Source organism: Panthera uncia, assembly GCF_023721935.1.
Source record: "Panthera uncia isolate 11264 chromosome A1 unlocalized genomic scaffold, Puncia_PCG_1.0 HiC_scaffold_17, whole genome shotgun sequence".
In the NCBI taxonomy this organism is placed as follows: Eukaryota; Metazoa; Chordata; class Mammalia; order Carnivora; family Felidae; genus Panthera; species Panthera uncia.
In genome coordinates, this window is record NW_026057577.1 from 59558935 (window position 1) to 59579320 (window position 20386).

Here is a 20386-nt window from a genome sequence, read left to right on the forward strand (position 1 = left end):
GTGGCTGACTCGGTTAAGCATTCGACTCTGATCTTGGCTTAGGTCATGTGAAGCCTGCTTGGGATTCTCTTTCTGTCTCTCTCTGCCCTTCCTTCTCTCTCTCCTTCAAAATAAGTAAATAAACTTAAAAAAAAAAGATTCTGTTGAATTTTTGGAATGTTTTGGTAAGAGTTACTTTTGTTTGGTTTTGTAGAAGAGTTTTTGTATAAGATTAGTGCTGTTTCTTATATGTTTGCAAGAATTAGTGGGAAAATTATCTGGGTTTGGAGTTTTCTTATGGAAGGGCTTTTAATTACAGATGTAATTTCTTTAATAGATACAAGCTTATTCAGATTGTATTTCTTGTGTCATTTTTGCCAATTTTAAAACAATCAGTTCATTTTATTTAAATTTTTTAAATATTTGGTTATGCCAGATGTTTGGTTATTTATAACAGGTTGATTATTTTTAAGGCTCTGTAAGAGAAATAATTTTATTTTAATCATTATTTTCATCATTCTACTCATGCAAAGTTTCTTTTCTTGTTCTTACTGTGCTAGGCTCTTTCTGTTCCAAGAAACACAGATTCACTCAAGTTCCTTCAAATAATGGAGCTTTATGACACTCATTATAAAACCACATGTAACCATGAGAGAAAGGAATTACAGGAAGAACAAGATCTCTAGTACAGTTTGGCTTTAGCGAGACTGGAAATGTCTGGTTAATTAGGGTATAAGACAGCTTTAGAGATGGAACAGATTTTCTTTTTATCCCCTGAATAGTAAGACTTTATAATATTTTACTTTGAGACTCTCATTATTTGCATGTGCATGAAGTTTCTCAACTCTTTTAGGCTCCTTTGCTTCTTCTTAACCTTTTATTGCTAACTACCCTCTACCCCTTGTTCTGTATAATTTTTCTTCATACTTTGTTTCCTCATAAGTTAATACTTATGGTCCCCAGTGCTTTGTGGTCTTGTTCTGTGTTTCTTTTCAACCTCTACTCCAGATACCAACTGATTGAATCTCTCCATGGTTCTCAGTTTAAACTCCCAAGAGATTATATGGTTAGTTTCAGAAGACCATTTATGTGAGGCCATGTCTTGGGCTCTTGGTCAGATACAGAGTGGCCACCCTTGACCAGGCAGGTATTGCCCAGAGTGGTGGGTTCACATAGCACAGCACATGGATGTCTCGGGCTCACTCCTCTCTACAAAGGGCTACAGTTGGACAGTTTCCCTTAGGATGAGTCTATATATGGCAAGTACTATAACTGGTTAATAGAGGCAAATTCTAGAAATTAAATTAGTGCAAGTGTTTGAGCTTTGCTGCCTCCTTTACATCCTCTGGTGAAATGCCAGTGAAAAATGCTGATAAAAATGATATCTAGAATTTGGTATTGTAAATCTCTTTAGTAGTCATCTGTCTATACCTGAAAAAATTCCTGTGCTACCAACCCAAATTAAGGCCTTGGGCAATTAGCTGTATAATACCTGTAGGTTTTTTTTTTTTTTTTAATGTTTATTTATTTTTGAGAGACGCAGAGAGAGACAGAGCTTGAGCAGGGGAGGGGCAGAGAGAGAGAGGGAGACACAGGATCTAAAACAGGCTCCAGGCTTTAAGCTGTCAGCACAGAGCCCGACCTGGGGCTTGAACCCAAGAACCGGAAAATCATGACCTGAGCTGAAGTCGGACGCTTAACCGACTGAGCCACCCAGGCACCCTATAAATACCGGTAGTTTTAAGATAGACACATTGATTGGTTTTAAATGTAAGCAATATAAAAAACACACAAAGAGGCAGGTAAATGAATATTTAATGAGAAAGCCATAGTAGTTATGTCATTTAGGTTGCTTCTTGTTTTTTCCTTATTTATACACAGAAACAGTCATGTACATTGCTAAAAATTCACTGTTCTGCAATATCATGGTTCAGGTTTAAGACAAAAAGCCCCTCTTTCCATTTGTAATACTTGGTAACATATTTAAATATCATAAAGCCATCTTTTACTTAAGGCATTCCCACTTATGGAATAAATTATAGCTGTTATGTAAAAGCCCTTTGGGTACAATAAGTGAGATTGCTTTTTAATTTTCTAGGGGGACTCAGAGAGAGTAATGATAATTACTGGACCAAACATGGGTGGAAAGAGCTCCTACATAAAACAAGTTGCATTGATTACTATCATGGCTCAGATTGGCTCCTATGTTCCTGCAGAGGAAGCAACAATTGGAATTGTGGATGGCATCTTCACGAGGTAAAAACATTAGTTCTATTTGAATGTATTTCTGAAAATAAGTCAGGCCCACATTGTCACATGAATTTTCTGTGTACATATTTAGATGAATAGATTTGCTCTTAAAATATTTAGAGCTTAGGAGCTTAAAGAGAGCGTTTCATCATGAATATTAATACCAGAGGAGTCCAAGGAGAGCATTTTGTCCACTAGTTTTCAAGTTATTTTTGGTTACTAAGTTCTTACTTTAAAGAAAATCTTATATAAAAGATGAATATTTAAACAGATAAAAGCAGATCTGCTCTGCCTGAGTCAGAGTGGAAGGCTTACAGACTTGACTGGATGGGCTCTGCAGAGCACAGTCTGAAAACCAGCCCACCCTCCTCATTTTATAGGTGGGGAACTGACATGGAGAAGGGCACTGCCCAAGATTATGTATGTATGTATGTATGTATGTATGTATGTATGTATTTTTAATGCTAAGAACATTACCCGTAACTAAGTCTTACCCTTCATTTATAAACCTAAATTGCATGTCATGTTAGGAATAGAAGTGAAATATCCTGGTCTCACTAATAGGAAAATCATAGTTCAATCTATTTATTCAGATTTATCAGTTCCTTATCAGTATAAGAAGTATCTTATACTTCTTAAGAGCATGGCCATTTTTGGAAAAATTAAATATAGTCCATATGTATGTAGTCAGATTATGTGTATAAGTGTCTGATTGGTTGTGCAGCTGCATATTTCTATAACACTTGACTTTGGAATCACATCAGAATATATCACATACTGAGGCGCCTGAGTAGCTCAGTCGGTTGAGCATCTGACTCTTGATTTTGGCTCAGGTCATGATCCCAGAGTTGTGAGATTGAGCCCCACGTCAGGTTTTGTGCTAAGTGTGGAGCCTGCTTGGGATTCTCTCTCTTTATCCCTCTGCCCCTACTCCACCTGTGCGTGTACTTTCTCTCTTGCTCTCTCTCTAAAATAAAAGAAAAAAAAATACATGCTGATATTGATGCATTTGAGTAGACATTAAAATACTTTATCTTAGGGATGCCTGGGTGGCTCAGTCGGTTGAACATCTGACTTCGGCTCAGGTCATGGCTCAGGTCATGATCTCGCGGTCTGTGAGTTCAAGCCCCGTGTCGGGCTCTGTGCTGACAGCTCAGAGCCTGGAGCTGCTTCAGATTCTGTGTCTCCCTCTCTCTCTGCCCCTCCCCCGCTCATGCTCCCTCTCTCTCTCAAAAATAAATAAACATTAAAAAAAACTTTTAATAAAAAAAATACTTTATCTTAGAGCTTGGTTTTTAACCTGAGAGTAAGCAGGGACACCTAAATTCTGTTTGATACCATATCACCAAACAGATGTTATTTTGATCTTTATATATTTGTAGATAAATTCAGTATAAGAAATTTAAGGACTCTTTCTTTACTTTTTAAATTGTAATTAGTCTTCTATCTTGTAAAAATAAATATACTAGGTATTTTATTTTGGTTACCTTAGTAGGGAGAGTGACAGAAATTTAACCAAGGGAAAAAAGATTAAAAGGAGAAGAGGGAAAGAGAGAAAGACTTCTTGGGCAAAGTAAGATGGTTTGACTGGAAGAGAATCTTGTTAGTGAGCAGAATATCAGTTATGGATATTTTTAGATATATATGTATTTTAGATATAAGTAATAGAAAAAAAATAAGAGTTTACTTTTCTCATACAATAAGAATGCTTGAGGTGCGCTGTTGTTTCCGCTGTTGTGGTGGTTCTGCAATATTTTTGGCCTTTCCCTCATAGCTGCTATATAGTTGCTGTGACTCCAGGCATCACATTCATGTTCGCATGTGGGAACAGGAAGAGAGAATGCCACAGGCTCCCCGGCCTCTCCACCCCCCCCCCCCCCCCCCGCCTTGTTTTTTCAGGAAATCAGTGCCTTTTCAGAAGCCTCCCAGAAGACTTCCACATATATTTCACTAACCAGAATTGTGTCTCATGGCCATAATTGCAAGGGAAACAGTAAGAATTTGGTTTTGTCCAGCTTTTCTTATGAAGTTAGGCACATATTTAGGAATGGATTCAGAGATAATCAGAAAATAGTTTTTGCCTATAAGAAATGAATTCAGTGATAATAATAAAAAGTTAAACTTTATAATAGTAATATATTTAAAATACCAGAAATAACATTCTTACCAATGTATAGTGACTGTTTTATGCCCCTTATATTAAATGCTTTTATAAAGTGCATTCAGGGATAGCAAGTATAAGCCTTCTGAAAAAGGACAAACCACACTAATTTCAAGAAATTTAGGTATTTATTCATTTTAATTTATTCTTTTATCCAGCATATATTAGCATCTAATATATAACAAACAGTGGGACTGCCAAACAACCATATTTTCTGTTCTAGTGAAACTTACCTGGTGGAGATGATCAATATTAACCAAAAAAATTACATAAAAAATGTGAAATTGCAGCAGTGACAAACATATAAAGGCTGTGTACAAGATGCTCTGACAGTCTGTGAGCAGGGTATGAGCTGGACAGGGAAGGCTTCCCTTAGCAAGCAACTCTTGAGGCCTATCTGAAGGGTGAGCTGACTAATCAAAGGAAGAAAGACAATTTCAGACAGGGGGTGTGTGTGCAGAGTCTCTTAGCATTAAAAAAAAATCATAGATAAGGGACTGAAGAGTGACTCTCTAGGAGAACATTATTCTAGATGAAGTTGAAGAATAGGTAAGGGCAAGTGACACAGAGTTTAGAGGGTTGGGACTTTTTCCTCAGCCATGAGAAACCATTGAAGAGTTCTAAGCAAGGCTTGGCATGATCACATCTACGTTGGCTATAATGCAGGAAATGTTTGGAGAAAGGACCCAGTAGTAACCTTATCAATAGACTCCTGCAGTGGTCTCGGTGAGAGGTATCAGTACTTTGGATGAGGTTTGTAATGTTAGTTTGAGTGGAAAGGAGTCTCATTTGAAAGGTGTTCAGGAAATAAATCAACAGGGGTTGGTGATAGAAGGGATATGCAGCTGAGATGAATGGAGTGTCAGAGATGACAGTGGTTTATGCATCTGGTTTGGACAGTGCTAGCATTTACTGGAAGAGTGTGATTTTCTTTTTGCCATAGATCCTGACTTTTATTTTTATACATAGTAAGGAGAAATACTCAGACATTCTAGGGGAGCTGTCATATAGGCAGTTGGATATAGAGTCCAGAGGAAAAGATGAAAAGTAATGATATAAATTGGCTGTGAGACATCTCTGTATAAGTGGTAAGTGAAGACCTGGGTGTGGCTGAGATCATGTTAGCAGAGAGTATAGTAGAGAAAATAAGGTCCTAAGACTGAGTCTTAGGACTACCAACATGTCATAGGTGAGTAACATGATAAGCTAGAAAAACCAACAAAGGACGAGTAGCCAGAAAGGGAGGACAAAACCAGGATGTTACAGTGTCAGGGAAAGACTCCTTCAAGGAGAAAGTGGCCAGCAGCACAGAGAGGTCAGGTGAAAGGAAGCCTGAAAAGTCAACTTTGATCTTAACAAGGTGGCTGTCACTATTGACCTTAGCAGGAGCTGTTTTGGTGGAATGGTGGGACCATACTCCGGTTAAAAAGGGTTAAAGAGTGAGTGAGAGGTCAAGAAATAGAGTGTTAGTACAGGTGTCACCAGGGCAGCTTGGCCAGGGGGAGACGGTGAGAGATCCAGTGAGGGACTTGTTTTGTTTTTGAATGGTAGACTTGAACATGTTCCAGAGGGATATGTTATATCCATAAATTTCTGATTTAAAAAATGCCTTGATTACCTTGGGGAATATTAGAATAAGTTAGTAATGATACTTCTAACAAAAAATCATTAGTCACTTTGTAGAATGAAAATTGAAAAATAGAGAATCAAGCAGCCAGTCTGTCTTTCCACCCAGGTGAGAGAAAGTTTCTCATGATGGACGTGTTCCAGCTAATAAGCAAAGAAGAAACGACAGAATTAGTGTGTCACCCTTTTTTTGCAACCCCTCCAGGGTGGAGTTTTTCCAGAGAAGTGAATGGAAGGGCAGAGGGAGTTTAAGAGTTGGCCAGTGTATGTTGGGAATGGTGGACCATGGAACTTTAAGAAGAGGGCTGACAGCACCAGGGAAGGCACGTGGTAGGTGGGCTAGAGTCCTGAGAGGTTTCAACAACAGTCATGGTGGAGGTGCTGTGTGAGCTGGAATGGGCAGCTTTTGAGATGAAACAGTTCATGTCTCTGATGAAGTCCAGGATGTGAGTCTGGTGATGGATGGCTGAGATAGAGTAGAGAAGGAGATGGGCAAAGAGGAGATCTAGGATTGAGCTGGATGGTGTTGGCTGGTTTAGCCACGTGGACCTGAAGGGCTACTGGAAGCAATGGTGGGGCTCTTGGTGGAGACAAGATACACGCCAAGTATTAACAGCTTTGATGAATGAAGGGGAGTGATTTGAAACTGAATAGCTGCAGCATGGACAAAAGGAGGATGTTACGGTCTGGTGGTATAACCTCAAAGGAGCTGTTTTTATTACAAGAAGGTAGAGCCTGGAAGGAAGAGCGGTGAGCCTGAGAATCCTTGCAGTATCAGGTGAGGCAAGGAAGCGAATAGCTGGTTCTCCTGAGAGGGCTGCAGGGGAGGGACTGGAGAGGAAAAAGGAGGGAGTGCGCTTGTGGAGAAGAGAGCAAGGACACAAGAGAGCTGGCTGGTTATTTGGCAGCTATTCCGAAGTACCTAATGTTTAGGTTTAGGAGGTGAGTGAGGCAGAGAGTTGGATAAAACGTGAGAAGTGTAGAGCCATGTGGACTTGATGTTGGTGCCAAAAACCACGGAGGAGGACACACAGTGTTCCGACTGATCAAAATAAGGAAAGTAGAAGAATGGGGTCTGGAGACTAGTCTGACCCAGCTTGGGCAGTGATGGATCCACAAGCTGTAGGTGCTACACACTGCAGCCTAACTGGGTCAGCCGACTGTAGCCCTGAAACGAGACACACACTGTGTCCTCTGGACTCAGAAGCTCATCAATCAAACAGGAAAGAAATAGATAAAAACATGTGCGAGGGTCTGATTGCAGTGTCCCCGCCAGATATTACTGAGTGCCCTCTTAGCCAGTCATGCATCTTTTAATGCTTTAGGCCTAATCTTGGCACCCATTGCTTACTACAAATTATTGCAGAAACTGGTTCCCTGCTCTCTGAGTCTTCCTTTTTTCCTTCTCCAGTCAGTTTTCAAGCCCCTGTGAGGTCCTTTCAGAACACAGCTATGATCAAATCATTCTGGTGCTAAACTACAAGTCTCTGAGCAAATCAGTCAAGAACAACCAGATGAACCCCAATCTTTTCAGTCTTGTTTTCTGTTTCTTTCCCTCACCTACCTATGTGTCAACCCAACTCTTCTTTCTGAATTCTAGGAAGCTAGTATGTATTTTCCCATTTGTCTTTTTTCAGTTTATACTATATCCTGGACCAGATATACCTCTCTTGCTATTTTTCTTGTTAAGATTCCACCTCCTTCATGAAGTCTTCCTGGAGCCCCATAGCCACAGTTAATGTTTCTCATCTCTATACTGTGTGTTTTGCCTTTTTAAAAAAAATGTGTATTTGTGTGTGTGTGTGTGTGTGTGTGTGTGTGTGAGAGAGAGAGAGAGAGAGAGAGAGAGAGAGAGCGAGCGCACATAAGTTGGGGAGAAGCAGAGAGAGAGAAGGAGACACAGAATCTGAAGCAGGCTCTAAGCTCTGAGCTGTCAGCGCAGAGCCCGATGTGGGGCTCAAACTCACAAATGGTGAGATCATGACCTGAGCCAAAGTTGGATGTTTAACTGACTGAGCCACCCAGGCGCCCCTGTTTTGCCTTTTTTTTTAGCCAATAATAATATTCCCATTTATTTATTTATTAATCTACAAAAGGAATTGCTACATTGTATGGTAGTTCTTATTTTGATTTTTTTAAACATGAAATTTATTGTCAAATTGGTTTCCATACAACACCCAGTGCTCATCCCAACAGGTGCCCTCCTCAATGCCCATCACCCACTTTTCCCTCTCCCCCACCCCCCATCAACCCTCAGTTTATTCTCAGTTTTTAAGAGTCTCTTATGGTTTGCCTCTCTCCCTCTCTTTTTTTTCCTTCCCCTCCCCCATGGTCTTCTGTTAAGTGTCTCAGGATCCACGTAAGAGTGAAAACATATGGTATTTGTCTTTCTCTGTATGACTTATTTCACTTAGCATAACAGTCTCCAGTTCCATCCACGTTGCTACAAAAGGCCAGATTTCATTCTTTCTCATTGTCAAGTAGTACTCCATTGTGTATATAAACCACAATTTCTTTATCCATTCATCAGTTGATGGACATTTAGGCTCTTTCCATAATTTGGCTATTGTTGAAAGTGCTGCTATAAATATTGGGGTACAAGTGTTTTGCCTTTTTTAAAAAGTTCTTACCACTTTTTGTTTTATAGTTATTGGTGTAAACCTCTGCCTCTCCTGTTGCGTAGTCCATTCCCAGAAGATGATTTTCATGTTTTGTACATTTCCCTTCCCCCTCCCCGAACCTGGAACTCTGCTTTGTACATATATAACAGACACTCAACAACAGGGCTATCGAATGAACTGATCTTTAAGTCAAGATCAGGCCAATAGAAGCTAATCCCATGGGCAGTGGGGAGTTGTTGAAGATTTATGAGTAGGAAGATGATGTGATCAGAGTTACTTACAGTTGAGGTTTCAGGAAGATTAATTTGGCCACACTTTGAAAGATGGATTATACAAAGGGATGATGTAATGCAGTTATTCTTGGGGAGATCCTGAGCATCTTAATTAGACTGACAGAAATGGAAGTGGACAAGGGACAGAGGAGAGATGTTACAGGGTTAGAACTGACAGGCTTTGGTAACTACAGTGGATGAAGAGTGATAGATAAAGAACTAGAGACAAGGAGGCATCAAACCTCGGTGACCAAGAGAAGTGAATGGTGGTGTTTGTCAGTGACCCTAAGAAATTCAGGAAGGGGATCTGTTTTCAGAAGTGATCTTAACTTGTAACATGCAGCACAACTAGGAGGCTGCCTGATAAGATCGCCATTAAATTTCCGTGTCTTAAGCAGAAACTATAGACTGTTAGGAGACACTGGCTCAATAACAAGATCAAAACTCCAGTGTACTAAACACGCATTTTTCTTAAAACCTTACAGTGTACCTGAGTTTTATGCTAGGCCTTAGGGATACAAAGCCGAATGAGACCACGTTACCTGCCCTCAAGAAACTCAGGTGTGATAAGGACAATCCATGGAGGCACAAGGCATTCCATTGCTGTAAGATCATGCAGTGCTTGAGAGGTGTTTGTATATGTGTATTTATTTGCTTGCTCGTTCATTAATATTTATCCTGCCATCTTCCAGAAAGTAGTTAAGTCAGTTTACAGAAGATTCCAAATAGCGTGAGTAAAAATGAGGGTAAGGGCTTAAGATGGAGCCAGAAATGAAGCTTACAATATTTATCACATAATGACCAACACTGCTGTGGGGAAGCTATAGATTTGTCTCAAAGGTTTCCATGAAGGTAAACTTGTTCAGTTAAAATAGTTCATAGTACCTAGAAAAACAAATGAATTGCTTAAGAAAACAGCTTTAAAAAACCTGTGTATTTTGTTAGACAACAATTTTTAGTGAAAAGACCAGCTAGTGGCTGACCTAGAAGGTACTCACATGGACCGTGAGCTTTTTCCTCCATGCTGCTGCCATGATAGCATGCCTTTATCTTGTGAGCCAGGAGCAGCCTTGAGGAGCTGGACTGGTTACTAGTCACTGCATAAGGGAGAAACTAAGCTGTAAACCTTGCGAACACCAAAGTCATTGTTTCAGTATAGTGGTTTTCATTCTGAATTAACTTCCTTAAACACACCCATTTTTTTCAGCTACTTGGGAATACATTTTACCATTACCTGGTACTGGTGGGCCCATCCAGAGGTAGTATTACATGAAAGAAAGAATATTCTTGTTACAATAACAAAAAAGAGCTGGTTACAAAACCTGGCATTCTGTTTGATTCCACTTTTGTAGGAGAAATTATATATGTAAATATATGCAGAGAAAATCATCTAAATAGAAGGCTATATTCCAAAATATCATGAGGGAGATGGGATTGTGGTGAATGTTCTTTTCTTCTGCTTATTAATATTTTTAAAATTCTAAAATAAACGTAAGAGAGATACAACCTCAGATTAAAGGCAGTATCAGTCAAAATAAGATGTTTTATAGGAGTCTTGTGAAATGCTTATATGTTCACTGTCTGAGAACACTTTTTTCCAGGGCAAATTTCTCTTCCCTACTCAGTAGCATGGCATTTGGACTTCTAAGCCTGAACATTCCCAGGTACTTCAGCATATCAGAGCTTACTTTTCCAAAAAGTTTCTAACCCAGCCTGTATGTAACCTTATTCCTTCCTCCTTTAGTGATGGTTTTCTTGTCTGGATCAATATAGAAGATTGGTGTCTTTAATTTTCATAACACACATATTATCATTTGCACACGGAACATCTGGAAACAGTGAGTTTTAACCCTTAATGTACGTTGGACTTTTTTTCAATGGAGCTTTAAAAAATACTGATACTTGGACCCTAAACTCAGTAGTTCTAAGTTGGACTGGGGTCTGGAAGTTGACACTTTTGTAAGTGTCCAGACAACTTTGGAGTGCAGCCGAGAAGCATTTCCACTGCCCTTGCTGGAGAGCTCAGTTGTTTAATTATAAAAATAATAGATCCTATTATGAAAACAATTGAACAGTATGATAGGGTATAAACTAACTTTTACCTTCTCCCCAGGTCAACAACTATTGATGATTCTTTGTATAATTTTCCACCAATTTACAGGTATACATAAATCTTCTCTTATATAAATGGTATTATATTAAACATTATGCTATGCAGCTTGCTTTAATTTCCTAATATGTGGGAGACATATTTCTCTATCACTTCATGCAGATTACTCTCACATGTTTTTTTTAATGTTTTATTTATTTTTTGAGAAAGAGAGAGAGAGAAAGGGAGGGGAGGGGCAAAGAGGGAGACACAGCATCCGAAGCAGGCTCTAGGCTCTGAGCTGTCAGCACAGAGCCTGATGGTGGGCTTGAACCCACGAACTATGAGATCATGACCTGACCTGAAGACAGACACTTAACCGACTGAGCCACTCAGGTACCCCTCGCATGTTTATTTTTTTTAATGTTTGTTTATTTATTTTAAGAGACAAAGAGCACACACAAATGGGAGAGGCAGAGAGAGAACAGGCTGCACGCTGTTAGCACAGAGCCCTATGTGGCACTCAAACTCACAAACTGTGAGATCATTACCTGAGCCAAAATTAGGAGTTGGACACTCAACCTGCTGAGCCACCCAGGTGCCCCAGTCTTGCATGTTTTAATGGCTGCACTGGATCTGCTGTGCAGAGATTCCTTGTTTCTTTAACCTCAGAGACCTCCATCTGGGATGCACTGCTTTAGTGTAAGGACCCTGTTCCCTGTCTTTTCTTCTGTTCTTATTCTCTTTCCTGTTATAATTGAAAGGAGTCTGCATGGACCACATTCATTTATATCCTAGATCCTTACTAGAATATGGTCTAATATTATGCCGTTACAGTTTTCATTCATTTATTGTGAAATACTTCAGACATAGGACAGTCCCATAGGTAAATACCACCCTAGAAGTAATAGAACATTTTGCCAATACTATTGAACCCGTAATCCTCCCTGATTCTTTTCCCCTCCACCCCATCTAGAGGAACTGCCCTTTTGTCTTTTTTTTAATGTTTATTTAATTTGAGAGAAAAAGAGAGCACATGCTTTTTTAATGTTTATTTAATTTGAGAGAAAAAGAGAGCGGGGGAGGGGCAGAGAGGTTCAGACCTTGAACCTGAGCCAAAATCAAGAGTTGGGCCCTTAACCAACTGAATCACCCACGTGCCCTGGAACTACCTTTCTTGACTAGTTTTCATCCCATGCATTTCTCTATATTTTTACTCCCTGGGTATGTTTTTTGAGGAACACTTTCTACGTATCACACCACACTGTATATTCTTTTGCACTTGGCTTCCCCCTCCCATATTATATTTATGAAATTCACCCATATGGATATGTATAATTCTAGTTTACTCATTTTTCTATAATTATGGTATTCTATTGTATGCATCTACCACAGTTTATCCATTTTCCTTGATTGGTATTTAACATGATTCAAATTTGTTGCAAATGCAAACAATACTGATACTTGTCTTACATGTGTTTTCTGGTGCGTATGAACGAGTTTTCTGAATTGAGGCTATCATTTAGGAGTGGGACTGTGGAGTGTAAGGAATGTGCATCTTTCTTGTTCTTCAAGGGGGCTGGAGCAGTTTAGAATCCTGCTGGCCGTGGGTAAAAGTTTGTACTCGTGCTTTAAAATTAAAGTAGACATACCCATTTGATGATGTTTCTATATAGTCTCCAGAATTGCTCATAAGGAAATTTTCATTTTTATTTACTGACCTTTACGTGGAGTGCCATCTGATAAGTCATTTTTTGTTCATGCTAGGAAATTGTTTTCCCTCCATGTGCATGCTGTGCCTGTTTACAAAAAGACTTGAAGCGATTTATTGGCCTTCTCTGACAAACTGCCAGGCCTCCTGTCATCAGCCAATGGCTGCTTCCTCTTTAATTCCTTTTTGTCTTGCCTGCCAAGAAAGCAAGAGCTAAATTCAAGGCTCAGGTGCAGAAACAAATTTGGTTTAATTTTCCCCCTTCTCTTCTTGCATGGGAGTATTTCTCTAACATGGTTCTTATAACAGCTGCATGAGAACCATAGAGATGCTTGTTTATGATTAATGTTTAAAACTTTCTAAGCCCTGTATCAGAGACCTATTAAATTGGAATTGCAAGGATGAGACCGCAAAATTAGCATTTTCAGAGCTCATGCACAAATATGCTGTCTCAAATGTGAGGACCTACTGTATGGCTTAAAATCTTAGTTTCATATTCATTGTAATTCTTCCACCATAAATATGTTGTTATTGTAAATCACTTCAAATTTTTTTTGTACTCAATGTAAGAAATATTGGAAGTCTAGCAGAGTGAGACATATGCATAAAATTTGTCTCCAAATTTTATCTTTAAATTGGTTATTTTCATATTAATGATTGAACATTTACAGCACTGGGTTTAAATTCATTAATTGCATAAATACTCATTGAATGCCTACTGTGTGCTGTGCACTGTGCCATGAGAAGAATAAATAAATTTTTGAAAAGCTGCAAACAGGATGCTTTAGGAATATTTTTTCTGAATGTTGTAATCTTGTATAGTCCTTTCCCTAAGAACATTACTTTTAAAAGTCAAATTTTGGGCTCTTTCCATAATTTGGCTATTGTTGTAAGTGCTGCTATAAACATTGGGGTACAAGTGCCCCTGTGCATCAGTACTCCTGTATCCCTTGGGTAAATTCCTAGCAGTGCTGTTGCTGGGTCATAGGGTAGGTCTATTTTTAATTTTTTGAGGAACCTCTCCACACTGTTTTCCAGAACAGCTGCACCATTTGCATTCCCACCAACAGTGCAAGTGGGTTCCTGTTTCTCCACATCCTCTCCAGCATCTATGTCTCCTGATTTGTTCATCAACTGGTGAATGGATAAAGAAATTGTGGTTTATATACACAATGGAATACCACGTGGCAATGAGAAAGAATGAAATATAGCCTTTTGTAACAATATGGATGGAACTGGAGAGTGTTATGCTAAGTGAAATAAGTCATACAGAGAAAGACAGATACTGTATGTTTTCACTCTTATGTATATCCTGAGAAACTTAACAGAAGACCATGGGGGAGGGGAAGGAAAAAAAAAGTTAGAGAGGGAGGGAGGCAAACCATAAGAGACTCTTAAAAACTGAGAATAAACTGAGGGTTGATGGGGAGTGGGAGGGAGGGGAGGGTGGGTGATGGGCATTGAGGAGGGCACCTGTTGGGATGAGCACAGGGTTTTGTATGGAACCAATTTGACAATAAATTTCATATTAAAAAAAAAGGTGGAATTTTAGCAAACATATACACTTGGCTCTAATTAGTATTTATGTATTAGTGTTTGTATATATATTTATCAGTGAATTATTTCTAGACACTTATTTCTAAGGATCATTAACATCTTTGAGTGCATCCCTGGAATAAGATCTCTTGTTTGTTATCCTGATAAATGTAGGCTTAAACCTTATTCACCTTTTTAGACTCAGTAATTAAGTTTTAGAAAAGCAATGAATTATTAAGTCTGGCTTGAAAAAAAAAAGCAAAACACTTGGCTTCTCTCAGCATAATTTATTGCCATTTATGTCACTTAAATTAAATGTTGGTAGAAAGGGATATTTACATTAAGTGGTCCTTGGTTAATAAGTTGCATGCCATGCTACCCATGTAAACCCTCTTATGGCCCCTCAGTTCAGGAATGCTGTGCACTCACCAGTGTGTTTATTTTGAGAGAGAATTAGAGTGTAATAGGCGTTTGAATGCTTAACTTATTTCAGGTATTTGCATTTGTGAGGATGATAACTGATTTGTTTGTCCAGTCGAGTTTAAGTCCACGAATATTGATTGAGCACCTACTGTGGAGTACTTGCACTCTATTAAATATGTATATAATGTATATTTATGTATATTTAATAGATATTTAACATGTATATATATCCTAATGTGTGTGTGTGTGTCTGTCTGTCCTCCTTAAACAGAAAGAAAACCCCTTGAATCAGTGCATGTCTTCTAGTTGCTAGTAAATACTAGCATTAAAAATCACACGATAAATGATAACAGCCTAAATGAGTAGGCTGTTATGAATTCTATTGGCATCAAAAGTGTTGCCTGTGAGTATCTCTGTGGTTTATTTAGTTCCCGCAGCTGTGTTTGGCAAACAGGAGATGCCTCACTTCATCTTTTTGCTAGGAAGTGGTTGTATGAATTTAATACTTCAGAGTCACCTGAGGATTTGGTTGGTTTGAAATCCATATCCCAGGCAGTTCTCCTGAAGGCAGATCTCCTGGAGATAGTGCTGTAATTAATTGGTATGATGAGGGGGCTCTTAGACAGAGTCTGTCCATACTTAAGAACCTCTGCAAGTGACTCTAAAACATATCCAGATTTAGGAGCCATTGTTCAGTTTACAGAAGGGACAGCAGAATCCGAAAGATGGTGATTTGCCTGAGTTCTTAATGTGTATTTAATTATAAGGGGGCATCCTTTGGTTGTGTCAGGTTCCCCTTTATTAATCTTATTAATTAATCTGATTAATCTTACCATGATGACTGATGAATCTTACCTTTCTTTTTATGGCCTTAATCATTTGTGGCTTTCACAGATATGGTTACAGTTGGGAAATAACATTTTCTCTGTTAATTATTTTGCTCTGAAATTCTTGGGACTTTCCCAAGACTTGAAGATGTGTTAGAGAGTAATTTGTCCAGTCAGCACTTCCTGGGGTCTCTTTGATAGGAAAATGCCTGTGCCCTTCCTAAGTGGCCTGCATGTGTTTGTAGATGTTTTCAGTGAACGTGGTTTCCTGAGAACCAACACAAGTTTGGCATTTTCCTGGATTGCCATCTCGATTCTCAGCAATGTTTCCATTGAAATCGAAAGATTGCTGCAGTGTTCTTTGTTTGGCTATATTTGCAGTTCAGTGTTACAACTTGTATAAATTAATTTTAAATACTATAATGTGAACTGATTGCAACTGTTAGTAGAAACAATTATATTAAATTTTCTTCTTTTATAATAATTTCATTGTTGCTAATAAAGTGATTGCTAAAAGAAAGCTGGTTTTTTAACCTGGTAATTACCATCTTTTTGCCTTGTCTCAACATAATGATACAGTAAAGTATTTATCATTATCATTTGTGATTTTTAAAAATAAAATTTGTTTTCTAATTGCACTGTAAAGCTTGTTTGTTGTGCAAAATATAAATATAGAAAAGCTCAAAAATTAGAAATTTAAATCACCTGTAGTTCTACTGCGTCGAAATCATTGTTGTTTAGGTATATGGCTTTCCAGACTCTTAAAATGAATCCATGTAGTGATAAAGCATTTGTGATTTCATTCCATTTCTGGGTTAATGTTTATGTTTAAATGTAACACAGATCTGCTTCTTCATATTTTTATGACTTTTAAGAACTACGCAATATCTACACATCTTGTAATAATTGGTATCTTTTTGTAGCTTTTTCCTTGGACTGTATTTTTTTATTTCTACTTCTTATACTGCCCTTCTCAAAAGTTAGAATACTTTGTTATTTAGGAGATTATTTCCCTTTTATAAATTTTCAAAATATGGAAAAAATAAAAGCTTAGACATGTAGACAGTACAGAATTCTGTTAACTCTTTAGCAAAGTGAAGTAAAGAGGAACATCTTCAATTTCAAAAAGAAGGCAAAATAAGCTAACGTAAAAGTCCTCCTCTGTAGAGCACTTAGAACACAAGTAAGGTATTCCCCTTACATGAGAAAGCTGGAATAGGCAAACTCATAGGGACAAAAGGTAGAATAGAGATTACCACAGGCCTCATGGGAAGGAGAGCATAGGGAGTTTGTTTTTTAATGAGTATAGAATTTCTGTTTTGGGGTATTGAAAAGGATCTGGTAACGGATAGTGGTGATGGCTGCACAACATTCGAATGTGCTTAATGCCACTGACTTGTATACCTGAAAAATGTCAACTGGTTGTGTGTGTGTGTGTGTGTGTGTGCACGCATGCATATAACCACAATCTTGAAAGCACTCAAATGTGTCAAAAAGTCCTAATGCAATATAGTAATTGTTGCCTCTATGTAATAATTTTGATATTTAAGCTCTAGTACTGATCATTCAATATGAAAAATTCTTTTTCTTTGTTTATTGCAGTACTTCTCCCTTATGCTAGCATTTTCCTTGTGTAAGACCCAGAAATTGTGATTTGAGGGGACAGAGGTCCAGCCCATTAGCTACCATTGAAAAACATCTAGAATGTTATCTCAAAATATCAAGATCTCATAAAAACAAACTCTTGTTCAAATTTTCATGTAAGTGTTCTTTATTTTAGAAACTGATTCAAAAAAGTATTAATTTCTTTTCTCCATTAATGCTTTATTAAGCTTTGTTGACCTATATAAGGGTAATAGGCGAGGAGGGAGTAGGGGATTAGAAAGATTAGTCAGCAGCCACTCCTAAAAATATCAGAGTGATTTTTTTTCTTAATCACATAACTGTAACCTATGTACTTGGAGCAAAATAACTCTAAGATGAAGTCTAAAGAATGTGTTTTCCATTTTTTACTACTTTGAATATATAGACAGAATTATACTAATTGCATGTTCTAGAATTCCTTAAATCTCTAACATATTTTAACATTTGGAGAATTTCAGAATCATTATCCAGTATTATGTTTTGTGAAATGCTTGTTGAATTAATAAAACATTATAAAAACTTCTTTAATTTATACTATCTTCAAAAGTGTATTTTTGGTAATTTACTGGGATATATACAATATAGCAGGATAATAAGAGATAGAATGGTATCTAAAGACACTGGAACCAAGAGAAAATGAGTATAGAAACATAATATAAAGTGCGAGTTGTTATTTGTTATTATAAGGTGTTATTCAGTTATTAGTAATCACGATGAAAAGGAAAATGTGTTTAGTTATAAAATTCTGTGTCCATAAGAATTATATAAAGTCATTATACTGCTGAAATTTATTGGAAAAATAAATGGTATTTCTTAAAGGAAGTTAGCAGAAAATATTTTTATCAGTAAACCTTCCCCATAGTTTTAAACGTACACTTTGCGTGGTAGCCTCAGTTACTGGTTAACAAGCTGGCATTTCTTCAGTGTCTGCTGGGCAGCATTGTTACTTGATCATCATGTGCTGAGGAAAAATAGAATTGTAATAGACAATTTGTTGCCTCCCAAGACAGTGACTTTCAAACTGTTGTACAGGGTGTTTAGAGTCCCCCAGAGCCCCCTCTGGATGAGGAAAGATGGCCTAATAGTGCTGTGTCTTGACCAAATCAGCACTCCTTTTATCTAATCTGTAGTGAGTTTCTTTGTGAAATTTAATTTGAGCTAGGGATTTAATGGATAAAAAGATATTTGAAAATCACTGGCCTAACAGTAGAGTTAGGACTGTTGCATAATAAAAATACATCTAAGAGCCCCTGAAATCTGGTCTCCTCTCCTTAAGGACAGAAATACCATGAGGCACGCTGGGTAATTCAGCTCCAAGCCAGAAACCTGAAGGCCTGTGTATTTTTTTCTTCTCTGTCACAAATTCACTATGTCACCTTGGGAAAGTCACTTGATATCCGAAGTGTTTTCCCTCATGTGTTAAATGGCAGTGTAAAATGATTACTACCAATTTGGCCAGCAGCACGACTTTTTTGACTCTTTTGGCTTGCTGATAGGAAATGCTTTGCTATCATACAGGCTCTTCCCCTTCTGTCAAAGTGGAAGGGACCATTGGAGAAAGAAGTGGCCCAGTTCTCTGTAGGGAATGTGAACATAAGAAAAAAACATTAGTGGAAAGGAGAGTAAATCTGTCTGTACTAATCTTATTTTGGTGTGTACAGCCCTTCTAGTCAGACTGGTCCCATAGGACAGATTCAGTGAGAGCAAAGGCTTTGGATAAAAGGTGACTGAGAGGTTATCTGGGCCCTGATGCTAAGGTCAATAGAGAACAATTTGTGGTCATCAGTGATAAAATCTGAGAGGGTCAGGATGGAGAATGGGTGATCTGTTAGTTTTGTCAGTTAGAAAGGCCCTGAAGACCTTAGCAAGGGTAAAGGGTAGTTTGGATAAGCACAAAGTAAATAACATTTTAAAAAATTAATCTTCACCAGCATGGCTTGACTTTACCACTAAAAATTTAGCATAGCTTAAGCATTTGTACATCATATAGGTTATAATGAACAGTAAAATTTGGACTTACTCTTGTATTTATTAATTTTTAAATATTTTATTTGGGGGGGGAGGGGCAGATAGAGAGTGGGACAGAGGATCCAAAGTGGGCTCTGTGCTGACAGCAATAAGCTCAACGTGGGGCTCAAACTCACGAATTTTGAGATCATGACATGAGCCGAAGTCAGATGCTCAGCTGACTGAGCCACCCAGGTGCCCCTGGAGTTACTGTTTTAAATGCAGTGTTTTAAAATTGAGTGGAAAATACAAGTGAATACTATCAAGATTGTGTGCTAATTTTTAATTACTGGGTACCATATAATTGTAATAAACATTCCATGAAAATATTAGAAGTTAATTTTTTATGTCCTTTAAACACTTATGCTCCTTAGAAGTTGTACATTGTGATGTTAGAATAAACTCCGTGACAATGTGCAAAGATAACCCTAATTTATACTGAAGCACAAAGGAAAACAGATGTTTAAATCCTTTCACTCCTTGAGACTTCTCCCACAAATGGTTAGTCAGCACTTCTCTTTTTTAACTTGAAGTTTAGACATTCACATAATTTGTTTACTCTTGAGTCATTTTGGCTGGGTAAGTTGTGTTACAAGCCTCGGAACAAATAATTTCAGCAGTTGAACATGACTGAGTCAGTTCATGTACAGGATGTATTGAAGATCCTGGTCCAAGACACTATGCTTAGCATTTGAGGGGAATGCAAAAGTAAGTGTAGCTTGTAGAAAACAAGGCCGTCAGTTTGTAGAAAAGAGAAGAGGGAAGATTATTCCAGGCTAAGGAAATAATGAGGGAAAACATTGAGGGATAAAGGTGTGTCATATCAACTTTCTGAATATATACTAAGCACCACTGAATTATAAATACATTTTAAAGGGTAAGTTTTGTGATGTGTGAATTAAATCTTGATAGAGTTGTTCTGCTTTAAAAGGTATGTGGCATATATCAGGGAGCAAGTATGAATTAAGGTGACAACATGGGGTCTAGGGACAAAAGGAGATGAGATTGGAGAGAGGTGACAGGTTTGGGGCCAGAGTACTCAGAGGCCTTGGAAACCATGCTAGGAATTTAGGGTTTTATTTTCCAGACGTTAGGAAACCATTGTAAGTTTGTTTTCTTAAAAATTTATAAATATTAACTTATTTATTTCTCCTAACCATCATAAGAAGTAGGAAAGCAGGCACTATTGTTGTTACTGTTTACAGATAGGGGAACCGAAGTGTCCTAGCTGGGATTTGTA

The 20386-nt window shown here is 38.0% G+C and overlaps 1 protein-coding gene across 1 annotated transcript in view; it reads left to right on the top strand.

The window, feature by feature from the left end:
• The window catches only part of MSH3 (mutS homolog 3), a 187079-nt gene that overhangs the window by 145217 nt on the left and 21476 nt on the right, over positions 1-20386 (top strand). The window contains exon 20 of the mRNA XM_049649725.1: positions 2078-2235. Within this exon, the coding sequence (XP_049505682.1) occupies positions 2078-2235 (158 nt within the window). The remainder of the gene's footprint in view (positions 1-2077; positions 2236-20386) is intronic.